The 26714-nt window shown below is 40.6% G+C and overlaps 2 protein-coding genes across 2 annotated transcripts; both read right to left on the bottom strand.

Annotated features, from left to right (window-relative positions):
• Positions 1–10948: 10948 nt before the first annotated feature.
• Positions 10949–13567, bottom strand: LOC309688257 (protocadherin Fat 4-like). The gene is made up of 3 exons (XM_082503857.1): positions 13447–13567; positions 12804–13352; positions 10949–12548 (listed from the first exon to the last, which is right to left on the bottom strand). The coding sequence occupies exons 2-3, from the start codon at positions 13348–13350 to the stop codon at positions 11194–11196; spliced, it is 1902 nt and encodes a 633-aa protein (XP_082359983.1). The 5' UTR covers positions 13351–13352; positions 13447–13567; the 3' UTR covers positions 10949–11193.
• A 128-nt stretch (positions 13568–13695) lies between these two features.
• Positions 13696–25385, bottom strand: LOC309686963 (protocadherin Fat 4). Its single transcript, XM_082501634.1, has 12 exons — positions 25227–25385; positions 24816–25056; positions 24285–24626; positions 21874–22784; positions 21586–21760; positions 21289–21469; positions 20897–21147; positions 16454–20785; positions 16245–16346; positions 14633–14934; positions 14036–14121; positions 13696–13923 (listed from the first exon to the last, which is right to left on the bottom strand). The coding sequence occupies exons 1-12, from the start codon at positions 25278–25280 to the stop codon at positions 13731–13733; spliced, it is 7170 nt and encodes a 2389-aa protein (XP_082357760.1). The 5' UTR covers positions 25281–25385; the 3' UTR covers positions 13696–13730.
• Between the last annotated feature and the right edge of the window lie 1329 nt (positions 25386–26714).

Genomic DNA, 26714 nt, shown 5'->3' with positions numbered 1-26714 from the left:
TCAACAAGACAAGATTTTTAGAATATCAACAAATTAAATCCATAGTAAAAAAGAAATTTAACCTCAGTCAAGTTGAATTACAAACACCACTAAGTGCGGCACATTTTCTTACTCTTAAATCCCCCAAATTATTATCTAAAATATACAGAACACTTTCTAAATTAGATGAATCAATATCCCTTCCTATTGCAAAGTGGGAAGCAGATTTATCAGTCAGCTTAGACCAAAACTTCTGGTCTCAGATTTGCTTAAAAACCTTTAAATTAATTAAAAATCCCAGTCTGCAATTAATACAATACAAAATACTACATAGAGTGCACTATACAGGTCATCGGATGTTCAAGATGGGCTTTACATCTTCCAACAACTGCTCACACTGTCAAGGCAATACACCAGACAATTACATCCACGCTCTTTGGTTCTGTCCACCAGTGCAAAAGTTTTGGCGCGAGATATGTGAAGACTTATCAAAGTGTCTGAAATGTAACATTCCAACCTCCCCCTTAGTGTGTTTACTGGGCAGCTTAGATAATGTCACTTCAGAAAAGAATATAGCCCATATGATTTTCACTGCCCTATGCATAGCCAAGAAAACAGTCCTCATGAACTGGAAAAATAAAAATAATCTTAATTCTAACCAATATAGAAATTATCTATTAGATTACATTAGTCTTGATACAGCCTCTGCCACCACATCAGATCAATTGCTCTGGACTCCTTTTATCAGCTCCATCACCTAGTGGGGGTGGGGGGTCATAATTTGGTCCCGCCTTCACTGTTGTGATTGGTGTGGGGGTAGGGACAGGCTTAGGGCGTCGGGGGGTTCCCCGGAGGCATCTTCCTTGGGGGGCTCAACCCGGGGTAGCGGTCATGTCCGGTTGGGGGCTCTGTTGGCTCTCAGGTGACTGTTTCCTCGCGGCTGCGTGCAGCGGGGCTAGGGGAGGGTCTGTGCTGACGGACGTGGGTTACTGACCTGGTAGCCTGGCTGGCCCTGGGTGGGTCCGGGATGGGCGTGAGGTTCTGGGGGCGCTCCGTCTCTGGGCTGGGGCCCGGGCCGGGCCTCGGGGGCTTGGATCCTGGTTGGTGTGTTGCCGGGGTTGTGGGCGGGTGGGTGCATGGGGGCCCGGCCCTGGAGCGGGGTGCCGCCGGTGCGTCGAACCACCTGGGGGGCTCTTCAACTGGTGGGGGAGATGGTCACATCTTGCAGGAGCTTTCCTCTCTTCAGGAACTCTCTCTGCAGGAGGGGGAGATACAGGAGAGGTGGAGGAAGATCTCAGCCTGGGCGTTTACTGTCTTATGTAGTCTGGAAGATGAGTGGATGGTGGGGTGGGTGCAGTTTTCTCTGTGGTGGGGTTGGGTGGACTGTCCCGGGCTCTGTGGGGCCGGGAGGCGCTGCTGCACTGGGCCCCGGTCTGGATGGGCCTGGGCCCCCTTTCCCTGGCGGGTCGCGGAGTGTGGGAGTGCCTACTGGGGTCAGCGGGGGAGCTGGCCCCAGGGAGGGGTTACCTGCCCCTCCCTTCCTTCCCTCCCCATCTCCAGCTGCCTCTCTCTTCCCGCTCCACCACAACCACCCACACATGCAGGGCCTTGGAGTAGGGGTATGTCACCAGGGTGCAGAGGAGGCTACCCCCCCCTCTGTCCCCTTCTGGCTGCCTCTGCCTCAATTTTATCCCACAACTTAGACATTCACATTATTCACACTCTCATTACACATACATATAGGATCTTGGGGGTGGGCACAATCACGGAGTCCAAATTACCATCAGGGTGTATACCTCACCCGTGGCGTCGTTGCCCACCTCTCAATTTTAAATACACTTAGACATTGAGGGCTATCAGGAGGGACTATGCGCTTACCTGCTGCTCCTTGGCAGGTAGCTCCATGCCCTCCTGGGTTTTAATTGCACCTTAGAACACACATGCATCAACACTACAATGAGCGGGTGGAGGGAGGTTTGGAGTCTTCTCCCACCCCCATTCTCTGCAGCCTGCTGGAGCGGGAGGACTAGGTGGAGTTGGCCGTCCGACTGCGGTCTGGAGTGTGGGGCCTCCCTGCTGCTACGGAGTCGGGGTGGTCTGCCTCTCCCCACCGCAGGGAAAAGGGTAACACCACCTGGGTCTGGGTGCAGTTCCCCCCTCCAGGAGCAAGGGTACTGTTAAGATTCAAAGTTGAGGAAGGAGAGTACACACCACCCATGGTCCAGAAGGTCTTTGGTCAAACAGTTGATTTTTAATGACACATGTGGGAAGACACTCTGTACGCAGACAGCCAGTTGTCTTCGACTTAATCAAAGCATGAACAGATATTTTATAGCATCAGGGTTTGTTTACTGACGCCCCTTCATACGTCACAGATACATTTTATACATAGATCAAATCAAAACCACAATGACCTTTTAACACAGTTTAAAAGAACATCGTCTTCCATCTTCATAACAGGTGCATCCTGTCACTGCCGGATGCTCGCAGCAGTTCTGCGACAAACTGCTCTTGTTGCAACCCCAGCAAAACATGATTAAACTTTCCCCCATAAATGAATCTAACTAAAAGTGTGTGTGTGTCTGCGTCTGTGTGCTAACCACAATTGCACCCTGTTTCACCTCGCGACTAGCTCCTGACCCCTCACCAGACAGAGAGACAGAAACCACTCTCGTATATGTAATAATCGAACTGAAACTATGGATATGACTTTTACTAAATAAATGTTTTAATCAAGAACCTCTACTAAACATAATAACTGTGTGCATAAGCATCTTAAGGCCTTCTTAAAGCTATCTGTTACATTATTAAAGCAATGATCATACTGCAGATTATATTATGCTGGTCAAATACTTTTTGTTCATCCCCACAATCCCCCTTTCGACCTCTGGAACACCAGAGGTCGCAATACATTGTGTCCTCGCTCAGCAAATCAGACAACCTCATGTCATCTAATTGGTCCGGTAATAAACACCAGCTCCCCTTCGAGAACACTCCATGTGTAAGCTTAGGTTTTCTCGGTCCCTCTCTGCAGGCCTCGAGATCTCCAGGATCCTCGCCCCTCCTGTGGACGCCGAGATCGATCTTCTGCAAAGGAAACAAAACACCTATTCCTGCATCTCCCTAACTTATCCTATTTGGGACTCTTTAATCAAAAGCCTGATCCTAATTATCTTCTTAACTTATTGACTTGTATTTATATATATTCTTCAACGTTACTCATCACCTTAAAACTCTTTAAGCCCTGCTTTTACGTCCGGTTGCTCGCTCTATTTTTCCCTTATCTGATCATCAACATCCTGTGCACAAATTGTCGCTGCTGCAAGTTCCTCTACTCCAAAAGAAAACAACCACTTTAATCAATTAAGTTTAAGCATATAAGCAATTACTCCTGTATACATTTCATCATAGCTAAATGCTGCCTTGAAACAACTCCTGTGTGTTAACACTAACTTCATTTTAACCTCACATTTCCTATGTTATCACCTGTTTTTGGTATAGCCTTTTTATTTCATTTTGCTCCTTTAATGTAACAATACCTTCTAATTCTAATTTATCAGACTTAACCAAAATATATGCTTTCCTTCCTCTTTGGTCCTTCTTTAAGTTCAGTTAAAAGCTAAATGAATTTAAGGCCTTTTGCCTGGAATCAATACTGTCATGTGTGTTTCTTAACACTGTGTCTGTAAGCGTGTGCAATCCTTCATGAACTCATATTATCCTCACAGTAGATTGGCTAATCATAGCGCTAGCCAAAGGCTCGTGACCCTCCAGAGACAAATTTGAGCCACAACTCCTTTAAAAGCACAAATGCAATATGTATAAAAATCATTTCTATTTATAAGCTCCCCCTTTATCCTAAAGATAAACCTATGTAATATCTGTATGTGTACGCCTACATTATAACCACTTCTTCTAAAGATCAAAAAAATCAAACCTGTTCTACTCCTTCAACCCTCACTAATTTTCCCTCTAAGATTTATTCACAGCTTTGAAAAACCGGCATTGTATCTTCTAAACAGGATTCAGTTCTGTCATGGTCCTGGGCCATGTTGGCCCAGTATTCTTGGTTCCTTGTATTTTCGCTCCTTATTTAGGCCAGGTTTTCTGAGGTGTCCTGTTGTGGTGTTCCCTAAGTGTTTTTTCCCTCGGTCTCCCTGCGTCTCGTTTCTGGTTTGTGTTATTAGCTTACCCAGTTTAGGTTTCCGGTTTCTTGTTTTTCCACCAGTGCTGTTTTGTGCCCCCCGTTGTAAATAAATATTCACCTGCACCAGAGCTGCCGCCTTTTGGGTCCTTTTCTACAACTCCACACGGCTTGCCTCGCAAACCGTGACAAGTTCACTTTTAATCCTTTAACCTTAACTTAAAAATAACAGTTTCAGTTTTACCATATCCAAATGATCAAAAACCCAAAAGGTCCTAAAATGATCCTAAATTATTAAACAACTAAATTAATACACCCTAAACCCCCCTTTATCTTGATACATTTCATGTGTCAAGATACTATACAAAACTTAAAAATGCTCAGTTTTCCCCACTCATGATCCAATTCTATGTCATAAAATAAACTTAAAACAGAACAGTTATCAGTCATGTGTTTCTACAATTAATGGTAACTGAGTTACATCAAAAAATATTTCCCCTTTAGCATTTGGCATTCTCCCAACAATATACTATAATCCCATAATCTAACCCCAGTCAACAAAACAAAACAGAAATTTTCTCTGGTAAAAGCAAATTGTTTGTCCACATTTATTCATCCTCACATTCACTCACACATTTACTCCATATCTTTGCTGATAGTGGAGCTTCCCGCACGATCAGATACTCCACCCTCAGCAAAATGAGCTCAGTCTTTTTTTTATTTTCCATAGGAAAATATTTCTTTATGCTTTTGGACTGGATTGACTCGCATAAAATCCTTTTTACAGGGACTTACGACCTTGATCAGTCCCCACAGGTAGCTTTCTCCTCAGCCAATTGTAATCTGGAAAGCCCACCTTATATTTGCTCTTCCCGATAATTTTCAGCGCCGTTATTCACTGTTGCAGGCCTGCTTAAAACAGAAATGAAAAATAGAGCTGATTGTTAGCTCATAAAAACAAAACAAAGTCACCTGACCGGTTTTCTTTAAGTGCACTGTTACAAAATAATGGGCCCCTCCCAGACATGTCCATGTTTCCTAAAACTCCCTCTATTAAAAACAAAAATAACAACAACAACCTACCTGACAGAATCAACCCATCACCACAACAACCTTAAACACACAAGTCTTGCCACCACATAATTTCACCTCCTCAATACACCAAAAGTCTCATTAAAACCACACAATTTGCACACAAAAATCACCCCCTTATGCTCTGTAACATACTTCAATTCAGCATAAAACATAACCCCCTTTGTCATATGGCTTCTTCTATTCCTCAATTACAAACACAAATGTATTTTATTAAACATTCACACCATTGTATCATTCATACAAAATAGCAAGCTGTTCTTCATTGCATATGTTTGTGTTCTTAGCCAGGTTTAATCTCTATCTCTGCATTAAACTCCATGAGCTTGTCTTGTCTTCATAAGGTTAATGCATTTCCTGTTTGTGTGTGTGAATTTGCATATGGTGCTTTTGCAGTGTGTCAGACTCCTTCATAATTTTGCCTTTAAACAGTCAATTTTCTCCTCCCCAAATTTACTAACCCAAATTCTGATTTCCTACCTTAAATAGCAGCATTCCTTGTCCTCAGCCAGAAGGTAGGGCTCCACTTGCCACTTACCCCCTCTGCCTCAGCCCAGCGGCCTTACCCGTCAGGTCCCGTCTTCTTACTGAAGCCGAGTATTCGTGACTGTGCCTGCCTTAGGTTGTCCCAGGGTTTCGAGGTGGGATCTTACCCGTCATGGGCTATCCAGCCTTCCATACTCGCCTGATACGGGGCCCAAGTGGGCAGGGGAGGGAACACACTGGCTCTGGGAATTAAAGGAATGTAAGCTGCTTCCTTCATTGCATCTTATATTAAACTATCTCACTTCTGACTCCTTCCTAGAATAATTTCACCTATGGCACTTTGTGTATGTGTGTTTTCTATTCATTAATGTAATTGTCAGTTATTTTCTCTCCCGGTCAGGGAACCACATTATTTTCTCTCTTCATTTTACCTTCTTTTGTTTGTTTGTAACGTTCTACTTTAGTTCTACTAAACCTTGATGTAAAAACAATACTCCCTTATTTCACGCACACACTCTGCATTTTGCCTACGCACACACTTCTCTCTCAGACTTCCTCTGTTCACACATCACCTTGCACTCACTCTACTATCAACTTTCATAGTGTTATTATTATTTAGTATTTTGTACACCTCACACAGAATCATTCAAATCGAGTACTCACAGCATTCACATCACAACCTTCAACTTTCACTTTCGATCCTGCAAGACGCAGAGATGGACATCTCCTTCACCTAACATAAAACTAAATTACCATATCAACATACAATTACTGAAATTCAAACTCAAATACACCGTTTGTTTTAATAAAGTCAAAGAGTAAACAGGTGTACCAAGTGTATGTACTTATGTGTTTTAAACTGAAAGAAAAAGAAACTCAAACTCTTATAACATCACTCATGCCTCTCTCAAATTAAAAACACTTTCAAACTTTAAAACCTCCTACTTTACATCACCAAAGAAATACCTCTCACACCTTTATTCATCATGTCAAAGCTTTCTCCATTTTGCACAGCCTGCCACATGTTTAACAAAAAATCGCTGCCCGAGAAGGCTCCCACATATCAAGGTGGTCGTTCTCACAAATTTCCAGCAGACCCTCAAATAAACAAAAACAACGACCCAGTCAGGCTTCCAGTTCAGCCTCCTCAATTTCTATGCACACCGAAAACTCATGGGGAGATTCTTCTGTCTCCCCGTGTCCTACACAATTCACCTCCAAATGATCCCCTACAATTGAAATTTCAGTGTGGAATGACGCAGAGATTAACCTTTCCTTATTTATTTACTATATGTAACCTGAATTTTTCTCTCTCTTATCAAATAACAAAGGTTATCTTTAAAATTTGTTATTGAACTACTAATTAAGTTGCTTTTTATGGTATCGATGGTAAACTACCCCTAAAAAGTCCACTTCATTGCGTGTTCATTGAGATACTTCTATTAAGGCTATTTAACAAGTTCAATTTACACATATTCATTAATCTGTCACGCTTATTAGTGGCTCATGGTTACTTAAAACCTATGTCTGACTTGACCACAGAGTTAGAGCATCATTCAATCCTCTCAGGATGACCACTCCACTTACTCTGCATCCAGTCAGCTCATGAATTAACAACACTTGCAGACTGTAACCCTTTTATTTTTTGTTTATGCCTTCAAATCCACCTTAAATCTTCTTACCTAAACGTTGGTTTTAAACACAAACAATTCTTATATTCTATTTTGAAACGCTGTCACCATTCATATATTTACAATGTTATTATTTACTAAGCCAGCATTTTAATCGCAGACATTTATCCACATTTGCAAACAATAGTTATAGGGCTGAATAATCACACAAAACCGAAAGCATAGTCCTCTCATGCGCTCTGCATCAGCTGCCTCATTTGCATGCACACACACTCTTCATCTAAGAATAGCAGCAGGAAGTCAGTGCATTGCTGACTCGACCCACAGAGATCTTTTTTTATTACAGAGACGTCTTATATTTACAACTGCACAGATTTTAAACCTTTTAACACCTATCGAATTTCGACAAATTTAACATAACAGTCTAACCGATAAACTCCCTGAGTTTTTTGCGATCAATTAACCAGTATCAAGACTTTAACTGTTTCTGGCCTCATTTCTAAAATCCCTAACTCAATTTAAAAGTGTCCAACACCCAAGGTCCAACCTTTGCTGCCCAAAAAAGCGCAGATTACCGTTCCAAACGGTAAAGTGGTCCAACCACTAGCTATTTTGGAGGTTCCCAAGTTCTCCCCGGTTGCCGACCGTACTAACCCTATTCGCCGATAGGTCAGGGCCAAGCGTCCTCGGCCAGGAGGGAGCATTACCTCCGAGAACTGCGCTTCCTACCAGTCCAACTGGCGTTCTTGAGTAATTTATAATACTTTGGAACAACAGTAAAACACCCAACAAAGTGTAAGACTGAAGCAGGTCCAACCTTATAACCAAAAAATAACCAAATTCCCTAACCTACTAAAATCATTTCCAGCAGTCCAACTGCTTCCCGCGGTCCAACCGCATTAAATCCTTTCCAGCAGTCCAACTGCTTTAAATCCTCAGTACTGTCATGAGATTCTCATCAAAATCAAAACAGACATCCACCAGTAATTTCAGTGAGTAGACTTAAATTTTATCATGTCCAATTTGGCACACTTTGGAAATAATTCAACAGGTAGTGCCTTACCTTTTGGATAAGCCGGCTTATGCCCACTCACTTCGACCACTGGAATTCATGTCTGCCCGTCAGACCACCTCAGAGACCACCAAATTTCTCCATCTAAACCTCCAATCCTCCCTCCTCAACCACCGGACGAAGCCCCCAAATGTTAAGATTCAAAGTTGAGGAAGGAGAGTACACACCACCCATGGTCCAGAAGGTCTTTGGTCAAACAGTTGATTTTTAATGACACATGTGGGAAGACACTCTGTACGCAGACAGCCAGTTGTCTTCGACTTAATCAAAGCATGAACAGATATTTTATAGCATCAGGGTTTGTTTACTGACGCCCCTTCATACGTCACAGATACATTTTATACATAGATCAAATCAAAACCACAATGACCTTTTAACACAGTTTAAAAGAACATCGTCTTCCATCTTCATAACAGGTGCATCCTGTCACTGCCGGATGCTCGCAGCAGTTCTGCGACAAACTGCTCTTGTTGCAACCCCAGCAAAACATGATTAAACTTTCCCCCATAAATGAATCTAACTAAAAGTGTGTGTGTGTCTGCGTCTGTGTGCTAACCACAATTGCACCCTGTTTCACCTCGCGACTAGCTCCTGACCCCTCACCAGACAGAGAGACAGAAACCACTCTCGTATATGTAATAATCGAACTGAAACTATGGATATGACTTTTACTAAATAAATGTTTTAATCAAGAACCTCTACTAAACATAATAACTGTGTGCATAAGCATCTTAAGGCCTTCTTAAAGCTATCTGTTACATTGTTAAAGCAATGATCATACTGCAGATTATATTATGCTGGTCAAATACTTTTTGTTCATCCCCACAGTACCTAGACCCGGTTTGTAGAGTACGCTTGGGGAGTGTGATCGTGTGTACAGCGTCTCTTTATGTCTGTCTCCACGTTGGTTGAGTGTGGAGTGAGTGCATATGAGAGCATGAGGGGGGGAATGGATGTTTGTGTCTGTGTGTGCCTGTATGTCTGTGTCTATATGTCAGGTTGGGTATCAGACGCCACCTCTCTGGGGACACCTCAGGCCCTCCAAGGTTTGGAGGCCTATCTCCACCTACCACCACTTCCCCTGCCGGTGGCGGACTCCCTCAGGTGTCGGTGCATTGGTGGTTCTTTGTGTCTGGGGGTGGGCGTCCAGGTACACACCGGCTCACTCCTTGGCGGCCGCTTATCGGGGCCTGGAGCCTGGGGCTCGCTCGGGCCCCTTCGGGGGTGGGGTGCCCCCGGCCTCTCGGCCTGGGGCTCGGTCACTCAGGCACAGCTGACGGCCGGCGGAGCTCACGGGCGCGTCACTGCAACTCCCCCTGGCTTCTGCTCCGCGGCTGCTGAGTGAACCCTCATCTGGGACTCTCCTCAGCTCTTACTGGAACAGTGGCGCGGCTGCCCCTCTGTTGGTCTTCCATGGTTTCTTGTGTTCTGGGGGCCTCTGGATGTCTGGAGTTTTGATCTCCTCCATACCTGCTTCACACCCTGGAGGACGGGGCTGTGGCCCCCCCACACTCCCTAGCAGATCGTTACATGGAGAAACCTTTGGAATACAAGCGCGCTGATCCACACAGGTATGCACACGGGTGTTCACTGCTCGTAGACCCAAATTACACCTTTCTTGGCTGCTACTTCGAAGCACATCTGTCCTGCGTGCTGCACAACAACATTGAATATTTAGTATTTACTGCTGTTTACACTTAGCTAGATTAATGCGATGGTGTTGTGTTTAGTATGTTGCTTTGTTTTTTGTTTTTTTTTGTCTTTTTTTGCTTGTTTTCTATTCTTCTCTCAACAGGTGATCCAGGAGATTTTTATTTTTTTTCTCCCCCCCTTTCTCATTGTCCCTCTCCCCTTCTGTTTTTCCTTCCCTTCCTCTTTCTTTCTCCCTTTCCTATCTCTCACTCATGACTGTCCCGTCTGTAACATCTGAAAATAAAATATAATAAATAATAAAAACAAAGATCGACCAAATGGACCAATACGGCAATGCCACGATGATCCATTTGGCAAAGTAAATCCATTGGGTATCCTTGTTGGTCTTCAGACAACAATTCTGATGGCTAGAGAACCAAATGGGACAGGCGAAAAAAATAAAATAAAATAAAAAATAAATAAAAAATAAAAGAACGTACATACCTGGACCCGCCTACTATCCTTGGAAACGTAAAATGATTGGCTAGAATCTAAAGTGTATCACAGCTAAGGAAAAAAAGCACCGAAATAAAGCACCGAAATGTGCGCTGCTTTTCGGTCTGGGTACTACCGTTTATGTCAGAACCGGTGCCATCATGGCACCGGATACCGGTACCCATCCCTACTCTTTAGTATAAACCTTCCTTTTGCATGTTTTAACTAGTTCCCTATTCCCAGTATGCAAACAGCATCTTCGTGCAGCATCAAAAAACTGATTAAAAAACAATCGGTGAAAGAAATATGTCTAGATATTGAGAACAATTTGAAGCCTATGAACAATTTTATTGTCCATTAAGATTAAATGCTGTTATTGATCTATGTGTGTTCATATAAAGTGAACTGTGAGACAAAATCTCTGGCTATTCTGAAGATACATAATTAACTTTTACCTGACAAGTCTTTAAAGATAACCAGCAACACATTGATGAAGTAAAAATGAACAGGTTCTTTGTCCACTCAGTAATTAATTTATGTTGTTATGTTATTGATCAAGTAGACATTTTAACTATAGATAATAATATCAAAAATTCTAAAATGTGCAACAGTTAGACTATCCAGATGAAACCTTTGTTAAATCTATATGGGTGATATGAAAATCAAATAATTTCTTCTATGTCACTTTGCATGTCATTACTATTACTGGCTTCACTGGATAGGCATGCAATATCTTCAAATACAGGGGCATAGCTGCTAAAAGGTAGGTGCATATTTAAAATATTTTCCCACTGCTCAAATATACCTAAGGGAATACTCTCTGGGTTGAAAGGTAGGTTCTGTTGTTGCCTTAATGAATGGTCATGTATGTAATTCCCACCAGTGACAACAGAAAACTGTCTGAACTCAGACTCTGAGCACATAAGCACGCCTTGTGTTTCACTATGACATGAGTCATCCACCATTGTGATTTGGTCTGTGACTGCACATTTCAGAGCTGACTGATGCAATGTTTTTTTCACAGGTGTGTTTAGCTTGCTAATTTCTTCAAAAGTGAGACATTGCATTGGCTCCAGGAATTCTGGCTGTATGAATCTCTTTGTGTAACAAGAATCTGTCTGCTGGGACTGTTTTGAATGAAACTTATTCAGCAACTGTTCATTTATCAAAGTAACATTTTGAGGCTTTGGGGAGCTTTTGTCATCACTAGAGCTTTCTTTCTTATATCCTGCAAACAGCATCCTCAAATCTCCCCACTGTTTCGGATCAGCTTTCACACATTTTGAGCTGTATAGATGCTTCTGCCAGCTGAGTTTCAGTGAGGTATCATCTGAATGAAATGCACTACAGATGCTGCCGATTTCATAATACTCAACCTCACTCTTTGGTAATGGCTGAACATTTGACAGACTGTTATCACAGTATATCTCTGCACTTGACTTTGACTGATTGGTACTCATGAGGTCAGGTCTGTTCCCTTTTTCTGGTGACAGAGCTTCTGTGGGCATTGTGCATTTTCGTTTGTCATCAAACGAAAATGCTTTGTTGTCTGCCCCATGCTCTGTTTTCACTGGTAAGCTCGCACTCTGACATCTTGAATGAGAATGTCTTACTTTGTAAAGGCCAACACACATTACTGCAATCACCAGAATGGCAATGAGAGGAAGAACCACAGCAATGAGCCACAGTGGCAGGTTGCCTTGCATTTCAGAGCAGTGATCATGGCTATCCTTTGTGGAGATGCATATATCACAGAAATGGTCAGTAACATTGTGTAAACAGATGCAGGAGTTGTTCTGCACACCAGGTTCACATGTCCAGTGATTTTGACAGTGTGAGAGACAAGTCCTGCTGGGACCATCCTTCTCAGAGCATCCTGAAGCGAGGCAAAAATGCGGAAAGCTGCAGTTGGTCTGGGTGAGAGTCGAGCTTGGCCTGACATCCACCATTATGCTGTGTCCGCTGACAGGCAGAGAGTAACCTGTCACATTGAAATACTGCACACATCCACTGAACCCTGTCATAAAAAACAAAGAAGGTTCAGAGGTCCACTTACTTCCACGTTACTCCTTCAGTTTAACTTTACTGGTACATGTTGCTTTTAGAGTGATCAGTTTAAACAGGTAAGAAGATCCAGTCTGATTAAACAGTTATCCAAAACTCTCATCAAGTGCAATGACAAGACTGTATGCAGTGTATATTTTCTGGCCTTCATTTCACATGTTGTACAAAAGTTGGCATTTTAAAAACTGACTTTAAGAATAAACTTTACCTGATTGATTGACTGTTTCTCTTGTGGGAGCAGCACCAAGAGTGATCTTTTCTACGCTAAGTGGAGTGAGATCCATACTTTGGCCAGTGATGTTCAAAACTGGTTTACCATCCACAGAGAGGAAAGTGTTCTGTCCCCTGCTGAACAAGGAGAGGAGATGCCAAACTCCATCAGCCACAGGACGGTCCACAGAGAAGTCTGACAGGTGTCCCAAAAGTGCATCTTCAAAAATGTAGACAGGCTTCTTGTCTTTTATCTGAATAAAGGGGAAAAACAGTTTCATACTTGAATATAGAATACAAGACGTGTATATAGTTAAATGAATTTCACCTACCTTCAGCATAATATATGCTCTCTGTCCACGGATAAACATCAGCACACCATCATGTTTGGTCTTGAACTTGATGTTAATCGTTTGTTGATCTCTGTTGAATCCCAAATTTTCATCCAAAATCTCTTTCATTAGGTAGTCTCTCTTAAATTTCTCCTTAATAACATAATCAATGTAGTCACTGCCATTAAATTTCAAAACAAGTTCCTCTGACATTTCTGTTTGAAAAAAAGAGTTTAAAAAAACTCAATTTAATCTTCTGCACCTGATTTTAAAACAGAAGCTCAATATCATATGCACTATTATTTATACCTTTGTCACAGTTTTTTCCTGTAAAAGGGCTTTTGCACTCGCAAAAATAGTTGGACCAAAGGTCATGACACACACCACCATTCTTGCATGGGACACTATAGCATAATGACACTGCTGCTCGAGGACACCTAAAGATAAACAGTAAGACATTTTATATATATATATATATATATATATATATATATATATATATATATATATATATATATATATATGAGCTCAAATATGTATCAAATATGTATCCAGCAATGTTTAAAGTATAAAGACATCTACATGCACTAATTTTAATAAACCTGCCTGTCAAAGATGTTATATGCCGCTAGGGCCATTGAGGGTCTCAGGAGGATGCCATTAACATGAAAGTTTCGGATACATCCAACAAAGTCATGGGCTCTTATCTGAGAAGGATGCACTAAAATAGCTTCAGTAGTTCTTAATCCTCCAAAGGTCATATTACTGTTGCCAACATCAAGTGTCCTATTTGGCGATAAAGACAAAGAAAGAAAAAAATTGAAAAATGAAAAATATTGCTTACATGAAGATGAAAATTAGAAATGAGGAATATTCCAATTAAATATTTCACTGCTACCTTTCTGAAATACTTCCATCATTCGTTGAAAAACAGAATCTATTGTTTTCGTCATCCGTGCAGTTGTCCACATGCAGTGAACCCATCTGTGAAATGCAATAAATAATAAAAAGATATATGAATGTAACTCAAATTCAATAAAACATGCTAATGTATTAAAGTACTCAGATTACTTTTTCAATGAAGAAACAAAACATTACTTCTGCAGTTCAAGTAAACAGTCATTTTCTTATTTAAATGAGTAATCCATTGATAGTAGACATACTATTAGCCACTTTGTTGGGTACAACAGTCAAAGTCATTGTTAATCAACTAATCATGGCAGCACCTCAAGGGATTAAGGCAACAGAATGGGAATGTAAGATGATTTAAATGACTTTAAACATAGCATTGTTGTTGGTGCCAGTTGGGCTGATCTAAGTGTTTCAGAAACTGCTGATCTAAAAGATCAGTATACTCAGAAGTAAATGTATTGCTAAGTTGCTCATGTAATGCAAAGTACTCTAATGAGTAAACATTTCTCTGCAGGCAACCCTGTGACCTGGCAGTTGGTTTTTTTCGTTGTTGTTTTCTTATACTGATATATTTAAAACTCACACTGCCAATCCTCCTGGCAATAACACTGTGAAAATATCCATCTGCAACTTGCTTGTATGTTTGCAACCTCACAGGTCCTGAACCCAGATCATAAGAGAGATGTACTGCTCCATCCAGTATCTCCAGTGCAAAGAACTCTCTGCTGTTTGAACCTCCTGGATTGTAGAGGAGGAGGGAGTCCCTCTGCATTGTGGCAAACTCCAAAGAGATTAAATTAGTCCTACGATCCAGTGGTGGAAACTCCATGAAGGACAGCTCCTCAAAGCCATAACTGTGATCCTCACACCGGACTCCACTGACTCCTAACATAAAGATGAGTTCCATATTATTTTTTCCCATTTAATTCTTAGAAAACCTCTTAGCATATTTCATATATGCGCATAAACAGATAGCATATATAGCCACTGATATCACCCATTGAGGTCTTAGGCTGAGCATTTTGCTGTTGCTATTTTGGTGTTTTGAAACTGTATAACAAGCAAACGGTGGATCTTGCTGATAATGCAAGGAATACTTCATATAGACAAGCTTTATCTTTCTTCTGGACACTAATATGCATCATAGTTTACACAATTAATCTCATCTTATATTCAGTATGACATGAAACTAGTGGCTCAGCCGGAATCTCATGAGGAAAGCTTTCATAGACCAAGCGAGTTGAGAACATCTTTTGCACCCAGAGGAGTCACAAACTGGTACACATGACAATGAATGCAGATTTAAGTCAATTCTGTACTGGTTTCACTTTTTAGACCGAAGCTATGTATGTCTGCTGTGGATGAAAATGAACACACACACACACAAAAAAACTGCCGTTCTTTAAATGGTTACTTGACACTGGCTCCAAAAATCAGTCTGTTCCCATTGACTTGTATGTTTTAAAATAATCAACTTAAGGATAAAATGAACATGATTATAGCCAGGTACAGAACATGAGTTTGGTCTCAATAGTTAATTTCTCTTTTTTTTTAACCACTGTACACCACCTTTGGTGATACAACCACTCTTGAATTTTGTTAAATTTCAAGTTAGGGGTAGTCACTTTGATTGACAGATGTGTTGACAAAGTTACGAGCCATAAAGTAGAGGCCTGTACATCAGTCAGTGGATAAATGACACTTTGGTACCCATGCTTCGACCTCAGTAAATATTTTTGTGTTGATTTTATACTTATTTTGTAAATTGTGGCCCCAGTTAGAGTCAAGAAGGAAAATAAAGCAGGGCATGCTTTAGGCCTGATTTAGATCTTTGTAGAGCCTACAGTGTAACCTACATGTGTCCAAGGGGACTGACGAGTTTGCACTTATGTTGGAGGTTACATTGTGAAGTTTCCAGTTGAAGCATAAATTAGGTGTTAGAGTGGGTTTACCTTGTGACTGACGAGTTATTACTCTTCCTGGATTAAAAATGATGCTAAAAAATGCTCAGCTTAAAGCTTCACAATGAGACATAACTAAAGAGTGGGTGTCATCAGCTTTGCTATGTCCATCATTTGTATACAGTTTGTTACAAGCAACCCTTTTTTTCTAAATATATGCAAGAAAGTGTGTCTTTCCTAAGATTTTACACTTTTGTAGACAAATGTACATCTAGCATTATGTATCATTCTTACCAAAGTGACAATTACAAGAGAATCCTGTTTGTGAATTAATGCAGATACCATGAACACAGGGTGATGATTTGCAGTAGTCTATGAACTCATCACAGGTTTCTCCTGAAACAATTAAATTAAAAAAAGAAGTTTTATTTTAAAAAACAAATTAACAGTTGGTTCTCACATATTAATTTTTTTCCTATCTATCTATACATGAGAAAATGTACCTCCAAATCCAGGCACACAGTGGCACTGATATCCATCCTCGGAGGGGATACAAGTCCCACCATTTTGGCACTTCACCTTCAGGCATCCATTGACATCAGCAGCGCAGTGGGAACCAGAGAAGCCAACCTGACAGTGACAGAAGAAACTTCCCACTGTATTCACACATGTGCCTTTATTCTCACAGGGATTTAGCTCACATTCATCAATTTCTTCTTCACACAGTGAACCAGTAAATCCGGATGGACAAGTACAGTTAAAAATCTCTTTCTTTGGTGCAACAAAGATGACCGCTACACTTTCAAGGACAGCAACCTCCTGGCTGATGTAAATATTTTTGTGGCATGATGCTCCATTTTGACAAGGGCTGCTCAGACATGGATCACTGGTGATGTGAGAAATTGTCACATTGCTCTGAGCCTCCAGTAATTTCTTGTGTCCAGATGATATACCACTCGCCACCTCTCTGCTAAGGTACTGACCGTTGTAATTTTTGACTGCAGCCAACAGAAGGATTTCCCACCCAATATGTTTGATTCCAAATACATGAGTCTTAGAGGCTTGTAGGTTAAACAGACTGTCCAGAGCTTTTACGAACCTCAAATAGTTATTAGACAAAAACTGCTCTACTGAAGATGATGACAAAGAGAATAATATACAATTGTCTATAGAAGCATTTGTAAAACCTTTGTAGTTAACGTAGACGCTGTTGTTTACGGGAAAGTGCAGCTGGTCTGTAGCTTCAATGGAGATGTTAAACGTAGCTTCGCCTTGAAAGGGAAAAGACCACAGCTCACATGTGCCATTAAGGATTGTGAACATGTGAGTTGGCCCACTTTTGATGGTGCAGTTGAATCTGTCAGACTCATCCTGATCCTCAGGATGGACATTACCAATCATGCCACCTTGGAAAGAACTACCAAAATATTTCACCTCAATAAAGATATTTCTTGCCATTGAAGGGTTGTCGTTTTCATCCACAACCCGGATGTGGAAGGTTGATGTTGATGATAGTGGCAAGGGAAATCCTGAATCCCTGACAGCCACAAGCACTTGATATGCAGAGATTTGTTCCCGATCAATTGGGCGGGTGGTGAGCAGAACTCCATCAGGAGTGAGAGAAAAAGTACTGGCCACCGAGGAGTCTAATAACCAGTACATAAAAGGGCCTTGGTTGGGTGGTAAATCAGAGTCAAATGCAGTTAATTTAGTGACTATGGTGCCTTCAGGTTGATTTTCTCTCACATGAGCTTCAGTTGATGTGAGTTTGGGGGCATTGTCATTAATATCACCAATAGTCACAATGACATTAGTAGTCCCAGTGGCTGGTGGAGAGCCATTATCTGTGGCTATAACAGTAAGATTATAGACTGGCCAGACTTCTCTGTCCAGTGGAGAATTCACAGAAATGATACCATTAGATGGATCAATAGAGAAGGAGAAATTGGTGTTTCCATGCTCAATGGTGAAGAAGAAATGATTCCAGTTAACAATGGAGTCCTCGTCCACAGCACTCACAGTTGCAACAGATGTCCCAATTGGGGTGTCTTCTGTAACATTCGCCATATAGCGGGGAGATGTGAACATGGGAGCTTCATTTGTGTCAATCACACTGATGTGGACAAAAGTCTCATCTATATCTGTGCCAGTAATAACACCAGAGTTCTTGGCCAGAACTTTCAAAACTACATGGCTGTTGCCTTGTTTCCTCAAACTATTGGTCGTATATACGTCTCCAGAACGTTCGTGAATTTCAAAGCTCTTTTTTTTTTTCCTGGCAAACAAAAAGTAAAACACTTGACCTTCAGTGCCTCGGTCACCATCTGTAGCCATCACTTTTCCAACAACAGTTCCAATAGGCACGTTTTTAAGTACTGAGAAGTTAAATTCTTTTTTGATGAATCTAGGCGTGAACTCATTAACATCTGAGATTTGGATGACAACATGTGCTAAACTAAATAAAGCATGTCCTCCAGTATTGGAACCTTTGATTGTTAAATCAAACATCTGCTCTTGCTCATAATCAAACATGGCCAAAGTGGTGATGGTGCCATTTCCTGAATCAACTGCAAATTTATCTATATGGCCACCAATGAGAGAGTAGAATATTTGTGCATTTGCACCTGAGTCAATATCTGTGGCTGTTACATCGAGAATATTCGTTCCAACAGCTGAGTTTTCACGAACTGATGTTATGTACTCTGAGGATGAAAAGACTGGGGGATTGTCGTTCACATCCATGACTAACACCGTGACATTTAATGTGCCAGTTTTAGAGAACCAGCCCTCATCTTTAGCTTTAATTTGGAAATGATAAATACTTTGTTCTTCAAAGTCAAGCTCTCTGATCAGTGTTATCAGTCCTGAAAATTCTCCCACAGATAGTGGTAAAAATTGATTTTCTGGGGTAATGTTGTATGTGATCTCCCCATTGGGACCATAATCCCCATCTTCTGCTTGAATATTTCCTATTACTGATCCTACAGGCAGGTCCTCAGGGACAGAGAAAGTAACATAAGATTCGCTAAAGCTCGGAGTAAATTGATTCCTCCCAGTAATTTGGAAAGTGATTTCAGCTTGGGATGTTAAAGGGGGGGTGCCCTCATCTTCAGCCACAGCTATTAAAGTGAGGATCTGATTTTCATTATCTCCTAAAGTCTGATTTAAAATTAGTTTTCCAGTGTCACCTTGAATCCAAAAGAAATCAGATGCATTTCCTCCATTCAAAAAATACTTAATGCTACTATTGCCATTGACATCCAGATCTACTGCTGTAAACTGGACCACCTCACTTCCCACAGCCAGGTGATAAGGAATAGCCATCAAGGGTTGTAAAGGGAAAAACATAGGAGGGTGGTTGTTGTAGTGTTCCAATCTTACTCTGATAGTGACATTACTATGTAGGGGGATACTGCCACGGTCAAAAGCAGTAACCATAAATTGATAGATTTCAAAATTACAGTCACATAACATCATGGGCTGCTTTGTATAGATTTCACCAGTGGTAGCGTTCAGCCAAAACTCCTCATGTGGAGGGTCAATAACATAGAAAATCTCACTGTTTTTCCCAATGTCTGCATCTGTAGCAAGAATCTGCAAAACAAATGCCTCTTCATCTTTTGTTTCAGGGAGGATAATGTTATAGAAATGTTCAGAAAATACTGGTCTGTTATCATTGACGTCTAAAATGACTATAGTCACATCTGTGCTTATACTCCATGCTGAATCATTTGCACTTACTTTAAAGATATAATGATCCTGCATTTCCCTGTCCAAAACTCCTTCAACGGTGATGTAGCCAGTGGTGAAATCAATATTAAAAAGCATGTCATCACTTTGCTCAACTATCAAGTAATTAATCACTGCATTGGCATCAGTGTCATCATCTGTAGAGGTGACTTTTATAATTGTCTGTCCAACAGGGGTATCTTCAGACACCTCTGTGAGAAAAATCTGAGAAAATAGAGGGGCATTATCATTTCTGTCTAAAACAGTGATGATAACAGTTGCTTTGTCTTTGTGAAGCATGTTTTCTAGTTCTTCTGCTTCAACTGTTAAATTAAATTCAGGAATATGTTCTCTGTCTAAACTTACAGTGGTACTCAAGTAACCATTTTCAGGGTCAATTGTGAAGAAGTTACCGTGGTTTCCGTCTGTTATGTTGTATTGCACTGTGCCATAATAGCCAGAATCTGCATCAATTGCAAGTACATCACAAACCACGGTAGGCGGGGAGTTCTCAAAAACCTCACACCTGTACTCAGCTTGAGTAAACTGTGGGAAATTATCATTTGCATCAGTGATGTTTATGTGAATTTCAGAAAAAGAGGAGAAAGGAGGCAGGCCTGAGTCTCTGGCTTCTATCAACAAAGGAAACTCTTTTTTGCTCTCAAAATCCAATGGTCTCTCTACTATCAGGGCTCCACTTGAATGATCGATGTGAAACATGTTTTCAAAGTTTCCAGAAGCGAGATAAAAAGTGACAGGTTCAGCTCTAATACTCAGGGCAGATACCACAGCCACCAGTGTTTCCACTCGCTCATCCTCTGTGAGGGAATAACTCAGAACATCCACGTTCATCTTTGGGAAATCAGCGGTGTTCTGAAACCTGACACTAATAGTTGTGGTGTCAAATTTGGGATCTTCCCCAGAATCTTCCACACGCACAGTGACAATAACATCATCCACTGACTGTAGAGCTGCTGAAGTGAAAACAGTGCCACTGTAAGGATCGATTGAAAACATATCAGAGCTTTCTCCCTGTAACGAATAATGTAGTTCTGCATTGATCTCAGTGTCGTCATCTAATGCGCTCACTGCACAAACAACAGAGCCTGCAGAAGAAAAAAAAAAAGGGGGGGGGGGGGATAATACAATATTAATACGATTGCCAATATTACCCAGAATAAAACATATAGCTGTCAAATAGAAAGGTAATCTCTCACCTGGAGCTAACTCGATTGGCACATAGGCCACATAAGGCCCATTCATAAACTGGGGCCAGTGGTCATTAATATCTCCAATAAGTACAGTAACAAGCACAGAGCTGGACAGAGGCTGAATGGGATGCTTATCACTCGCAGTCACTTCCAAATTGTAAATGGCCACTGTCTCCCTGTCCAGTATGTTTGTTGTAAATAGCTCTCCAGATGTTTCATCAATGGCGAAAGGCACATTGAGGTTTTCCATAGAATAGCTAAACAAAACAAATAAAAATAAAGCAGTGCGCTATGCAAAACCCTGAAAGTTACTCTAATATAACACAGTCATTAAATTCAGAAGATTATCAAAATACTATAAAAGCATTTTGTTTTAAGAAACAAATTATCACATTTACCTTACTTCCCCACTGACACCCTCGTCGACATCAGAAGCGATTATCACAGCAAACACAGTGCCTATAAGACTGTCCTCAGGCACTATGGTGTTGTAGACTTCCTCGGTAAACTCTGGGTGATTATCATTGACATCGTCAACTATGATGTGCACAGTCAAAGTGCCTGTTAGGGATGGCAGTCCTTCAAATGACAGTGGAAGTCATCATCAAACAGTGTGAAGTGAGTATTAGAAAAACATAGACCATTATTTCCATACTGAATTAAGTATCGTGCAATTTTATTTGGATATAAGTTACCTGAATCAACAGCAGTGATGGTGACTATATATAGCGACTCCTTCTCTCTGTCTAAGGTGTGCAAAATATGAAATGTGCCACTGGGAGTGATAGAAAATAAATTATATCCATTTCCTTTCTCTATAAAATAGGTAAGCTGACTGTTGTTTCCTAAATCTTCATCCAAAGCTGAGACCTGGCAAAATTTTAAAAACAAAAAGAAAAAAACAATAACAGAAAATAAATAAATAAATAAATAAAAAGACAAACATTAAAATGCTGTTGTTTTTCAGCAGAATTTTACTGCACCTGATATGTTAGCTGAGTTGGATCCTCCTCATTCTCCTTCACATGAATGGTCAATGTTTCTGGAACAAACTGGGGTGCAAAGTCATTGACATCCATCACTGTGATATGGATTGCAGCACTAGCAGATCTGGGTATGTTACCCCGATCTACAGCAGTTATCATCAATGTGTAGTTTGAGTCCCTCTCTCTATCTAGTTCATCCATGACTGTGAGAACTCCTCGAATTATGTCCACCACAAATGGACCAATCTGGGCCAACATGTACCGTACTTGTCCATTGGATCCAATGTCTTGATCGTGAGCCTGAACCTGCAGCAGGCTTGTTCCCCTGGGGATATCCTCTCTGACTGTCAGGTTATAACTGCTTTGTAAAAACTCAGGGTCATGATCATTCACATCCTCAACATGCACTGTGAGTTTCATAGTGGTTGCCAGCATGGGTAAGCCTTCATCAGTAGCTATTATAGTAACAGTCAGAGTATCTACTTCTTCTCTGTCTAATAACTCCTCCAGGTATATCTTTCCACTTCTGTTATCAATGCTGAATATCCCACCGGAGGTGTTTAAATAATACAAAACCCTCCCGTTGGATCCAGCGTCTTCATCCTCAGCATGAGCAGTTATTACAACAGAATGCAGTGCAGTGTCTTCTGGTATACTAACACTTTCGGCTGACACAAACATTGGAGCATTGTCGTTGACATCTTCAGTAATCACAATAACACGCGCTGTACTTGTGAATTGTAAAGATGCAGGCTGGGCACAGTCATTGGCTGCCACAGTCAGATTGTAGTAGGACTGTCTCTCCCTGTCCAGAGGTTTGTTAAGGCATAAGGTACCAGTTGAATCTGTGACAAACACTTCCTCGTCGTCACCACTGATCACTCTCAGTGTCATTTTTCCATTATCACCTTGCAGACAAGAAAATATAGCATGTAAATTATTAAAAAGGATAAAATGGGTTTAGACTTGTTGTCAAGTAAGATATCAGTTATAGACATCGATTATAGACCTTTCTTGGAAGCATAACTAAAAATGATAAATGCATTATATTATACTTTCTGAAAACACATTTGTATCATAATCCTTATATTTTCATTGCAGTTGTCTTAAACCTGTATAAATCGAAGGGCAAAATGAGGCGCTTGAATGTGAACTGTGAAAAATGTGTGGTTTTACATCAATGACTTACAGGGCTAAAGTTCAATCTAGCTGCTGATTCCTTTCTGTCATTTTATTTATATGAAATATGTTTTCTTAACAAATACACTATTCCACAGAATACTTGACAACAGCCTCTCATTAACTTTATCTGAACAGTGAAATACAGGGATGGTTATGGGTGTGATCCCCACTGACTAGATGAATGTATAAATCATTTGCTTGAGGAGCAGCTCCAATAAAATAATAATAATAATAATGCAATGCGGATAGAATGTATCCTGTATTACTACAAATGCAGGATTCATTTATATATTTTATGTAATATAATGTACAGTCATTGGCCATTTTGTTAGGTACAGCTGTTCAACTGCTCTTTAACACAAAGGAATCAGCCAATCACATTGCAGCAACACATTTAGGCATGTAGACATTGTCGTGACAAACTGCTGAAATTGAAACTGAGTGTCAGAAGGCAAAAGAAAGGTGATTTAAATGGTTTTGAATGTTGTGTGACTGTTAGTGCTGGATGGATCTGGAGACCATCTCTAAGGTTTGCAGAGAATGGTCTGAAAAAGAGAAAATGTCCAGTGTGGCAGTTCTGTTAGAGAAAATGCCTTGTTGATGCCAGAGGTCAGAAGAGAATGGCTGGACTGCTTCAAGCAGAGACAGCAGGACAACTGTAACATAAATAATCACTTGCTACTACCAAAATATTTAGAAGAACATTTCTTCTGCTCTTCTACATACTTCAAAACTTTGAAGCAGATGGGTTACAAAAGCAGGTGACCACACTGAGCGTCATTCCTGTCAGTTAAGAACAGGAAACTGAGGCTAAAATTCACATTGGCTCACCAAAATTGGACAACAGAAGATTAGGAAAATGTTGCTTTAACCCTTTCGTGCATGAATTATGACAACCTCAATCAGGATTGTTTTCTTAAGTTTTCTTATTCATCTGTAGGCATGAAAAAATATTTTTGAATTTCATTTTTTCTTAACATCTTGTCTTTTAAATGCCCACTTAGGTGGACAACATCACCTTTGGAGTGGGTGGCAGGGTATGGAGTGACACATCAGTTTCCAATGTAATGGTTTATGTGCAAGTACACACTGACACAAATACAAGAAAACGGCCTTTGAATAGCTGTCCAATGTAGTGATCACTATGTGTAAAAGGGTTAAGGTGAAAGTAAAATCCATTGAACGTATGATGGTAGTAACATTTTATATTCACTTTGCACACTTACCCTCATCTTTATCTGACACATTCAGAGACAGGAAACAAGTTCCAGTGTTTGTGTTCTCCAATAACACTGCAGAAAAGGTATCTTGACTGAAAACAGGGAGGTTGTCATTCACATCTAGCAAATTGAAATACACCCTGATACCAGATACCTGCAGATCCCCCTGCTGCGCCTCCACTGTGAGAATGTAGAACCTTTGTGCTTCAAAATCCAGGCTGCGGGTTAATAGGAACTCCCCCGAGAAAGGGCTGAGAAGGAATAGGTTCTCACCGTCATCCTCCTGAACTGAGTATGTGATAGCTGTGAGACTCTCAAACTGTGTTTCCACTTTTCCCACAATTGTTCCTGTGAACACAGTGGAAATAAATAAATAATAAATAATAATAATAATAGTGGATTGAGCAGCAAAGTTATGTCAAAATGGAATAATTTGAAGTATATTTGAAATGGGGACCCAAAGTTACACATTAATATTTCAAAAAATAATCTCTCAGCTAACATGCATATGCGCTTACATGGGGAAAGATGACTAACCTGGTAGTGTGTCTTCTTTCACTTGAAACGAGTAAACAGTTTTGGAGAAAGCCATCTGTGTTTGCCATCTGTTATGAGGGTGTAGGCTTACTTCACCATGCTCCAGCACAGCATCAACAGACAAAGGATACCAGGAGGGGAGCGTATGCTGCCCTAGTATGATATCTGCAAGCTCCCTCACACTACTTACATTCACCCTATTTCCAGATGAAAGTTTATGAGATGATGTAGTAATAAACACCTGAAGAAGGCAAGGAGTCACAGTTTCGAAGCAAGCATAAATTGTCAACTTCTGAAGTAATGAAATTATTGGAGATATGTAAAATGTGCTGGAAGCCTTAAACACAAATAGACATCTAAACAAAATTTGAAGCCAGTTATCAAAACACATCAACCAACAGGCCAACTTACCACAAAGTGAATAATAATAATTATATATTTCCTCCTACATCCGGTAGAATCCATTATAAAGTTTACTTCTTCAGCACCTTTTTGTTGACCATAGTTACAAAATCAAGTAATAATAGCACACAAAACAGACGTGGCACTAAAAGGTAAAATCCCATAACTGTGCAGCCCCCACACAAGCCCAACAAATGGTAAAGTATTAAAGCTGTATCCATGGTGATTACTCAATCTGTTCAGTTTGTAATCCTGACTGACACGCCTCTTTGACATCACTCTATGCAAATCCTGCAGCTGGGGAGGAAAAAAAAGTTTCGTGGGACTTGAGAGTGAAGCAGATTACATTTTCTTTTCTATTTATTTGCTTGTGAAAAAAGCTAACGGTTGAAGAAAAATTACCAGGTAAAAAGCATTAATAGTATATCCAGCTATGGTTTACTGAATCAGTATGTTTTATATTCTCGACATGGATTTTGCTATTGAGGTTATTCAGCGTAGGCATGAAATGGACTCTCTGAACAGTTGCCTGCAGTTAGGTAGCCTAGAGGCAGACTTTGTTGTTGCATATCAGATTGGGGGGGGGGGGGTTCATTCAGAGACAGAATGGCATTCATTCAATTGGTAAAAAGGGAGTGAAAAGAAGGGGAAAAAACTATTCAGAATCACAGGTCTCAAAACTGACTTGACATGATACTGTAGAGCAATGTCAAACAGACAGAAACCATTTGCCAACTACAAGGCAATATCTTTTAGAGCAAATGTAATTCATTTTTAATCATTTCAACTGATATTGAATTATTAACTTTTTATTTAATATTCAAAATTCAGTTGCTGCTGGACTCACTAAACTCTTCTTTCTAAAGAAACAGGGCTTTTACCATCTTTATGCTTGCTTCCAATAAAAAACAACTGTTGTGACCCTAATGTTAACTACATGCAGGAACACTGAGCTTGTTTGTGTGTCAGACCTACTGAAAGGAGAACACAGAGGTTTCATTCATATTCGCTAACACTTCTAAGAACGGTTACTGCAAGGGAAAACACTACTGAGAAAAGCCTGATGAATGGACATGTGAACCCCCTCTAAGTGATGGTGAGGCCACCGTGCCTGTGAGCTTGCCTCCAGTTACAGGGAATTGCAACTCAATACAACCAAGGGATCACAAAAGGTCCCACAAAAGGGAAAGAGAGCACTCGGAGAAGGAGTACTTTTCTTATGTTCATTTGGTACTTGGCTGGGAATAAAAGACATCCATAATAATATTGTGTAGTGGAGCATCTTCTTGTGCTTTTTGCATTGATTATCCAAGCCTCTGGAACTCCCCAGGAGGAAAGCAAAAACTATTCCTACAAAAGAAATTCCCTAATCTGGTGTTTTGATCATTTTTTGGGTGACTGCTAACAGCTGTCCCTTTAAACCAGGCAGTGATCCTCCGTGTCCTACAGATGGAGTCATTATCATCCTGAAAAAAAAAAACAAACACTCTGTAGAAC

The sequence above is a fragment of the Aulonocara stuartgranti genome (genome assembly GCF_965226115.1).
Source record: "Aulonocara stuartgranti genome assembly, chromosome: 14".
NCBI classification, from domain to species: domain Eukaryota; kingdom Metazoa; phylum Chordata; class Actinopteri; order Cichliformes; family Cichlidae; genus Aulonocara; species Aulonocara stuartgranti.
This window is presented reverse-complemented; position numbering and strand designations above follow the sequence as displayed.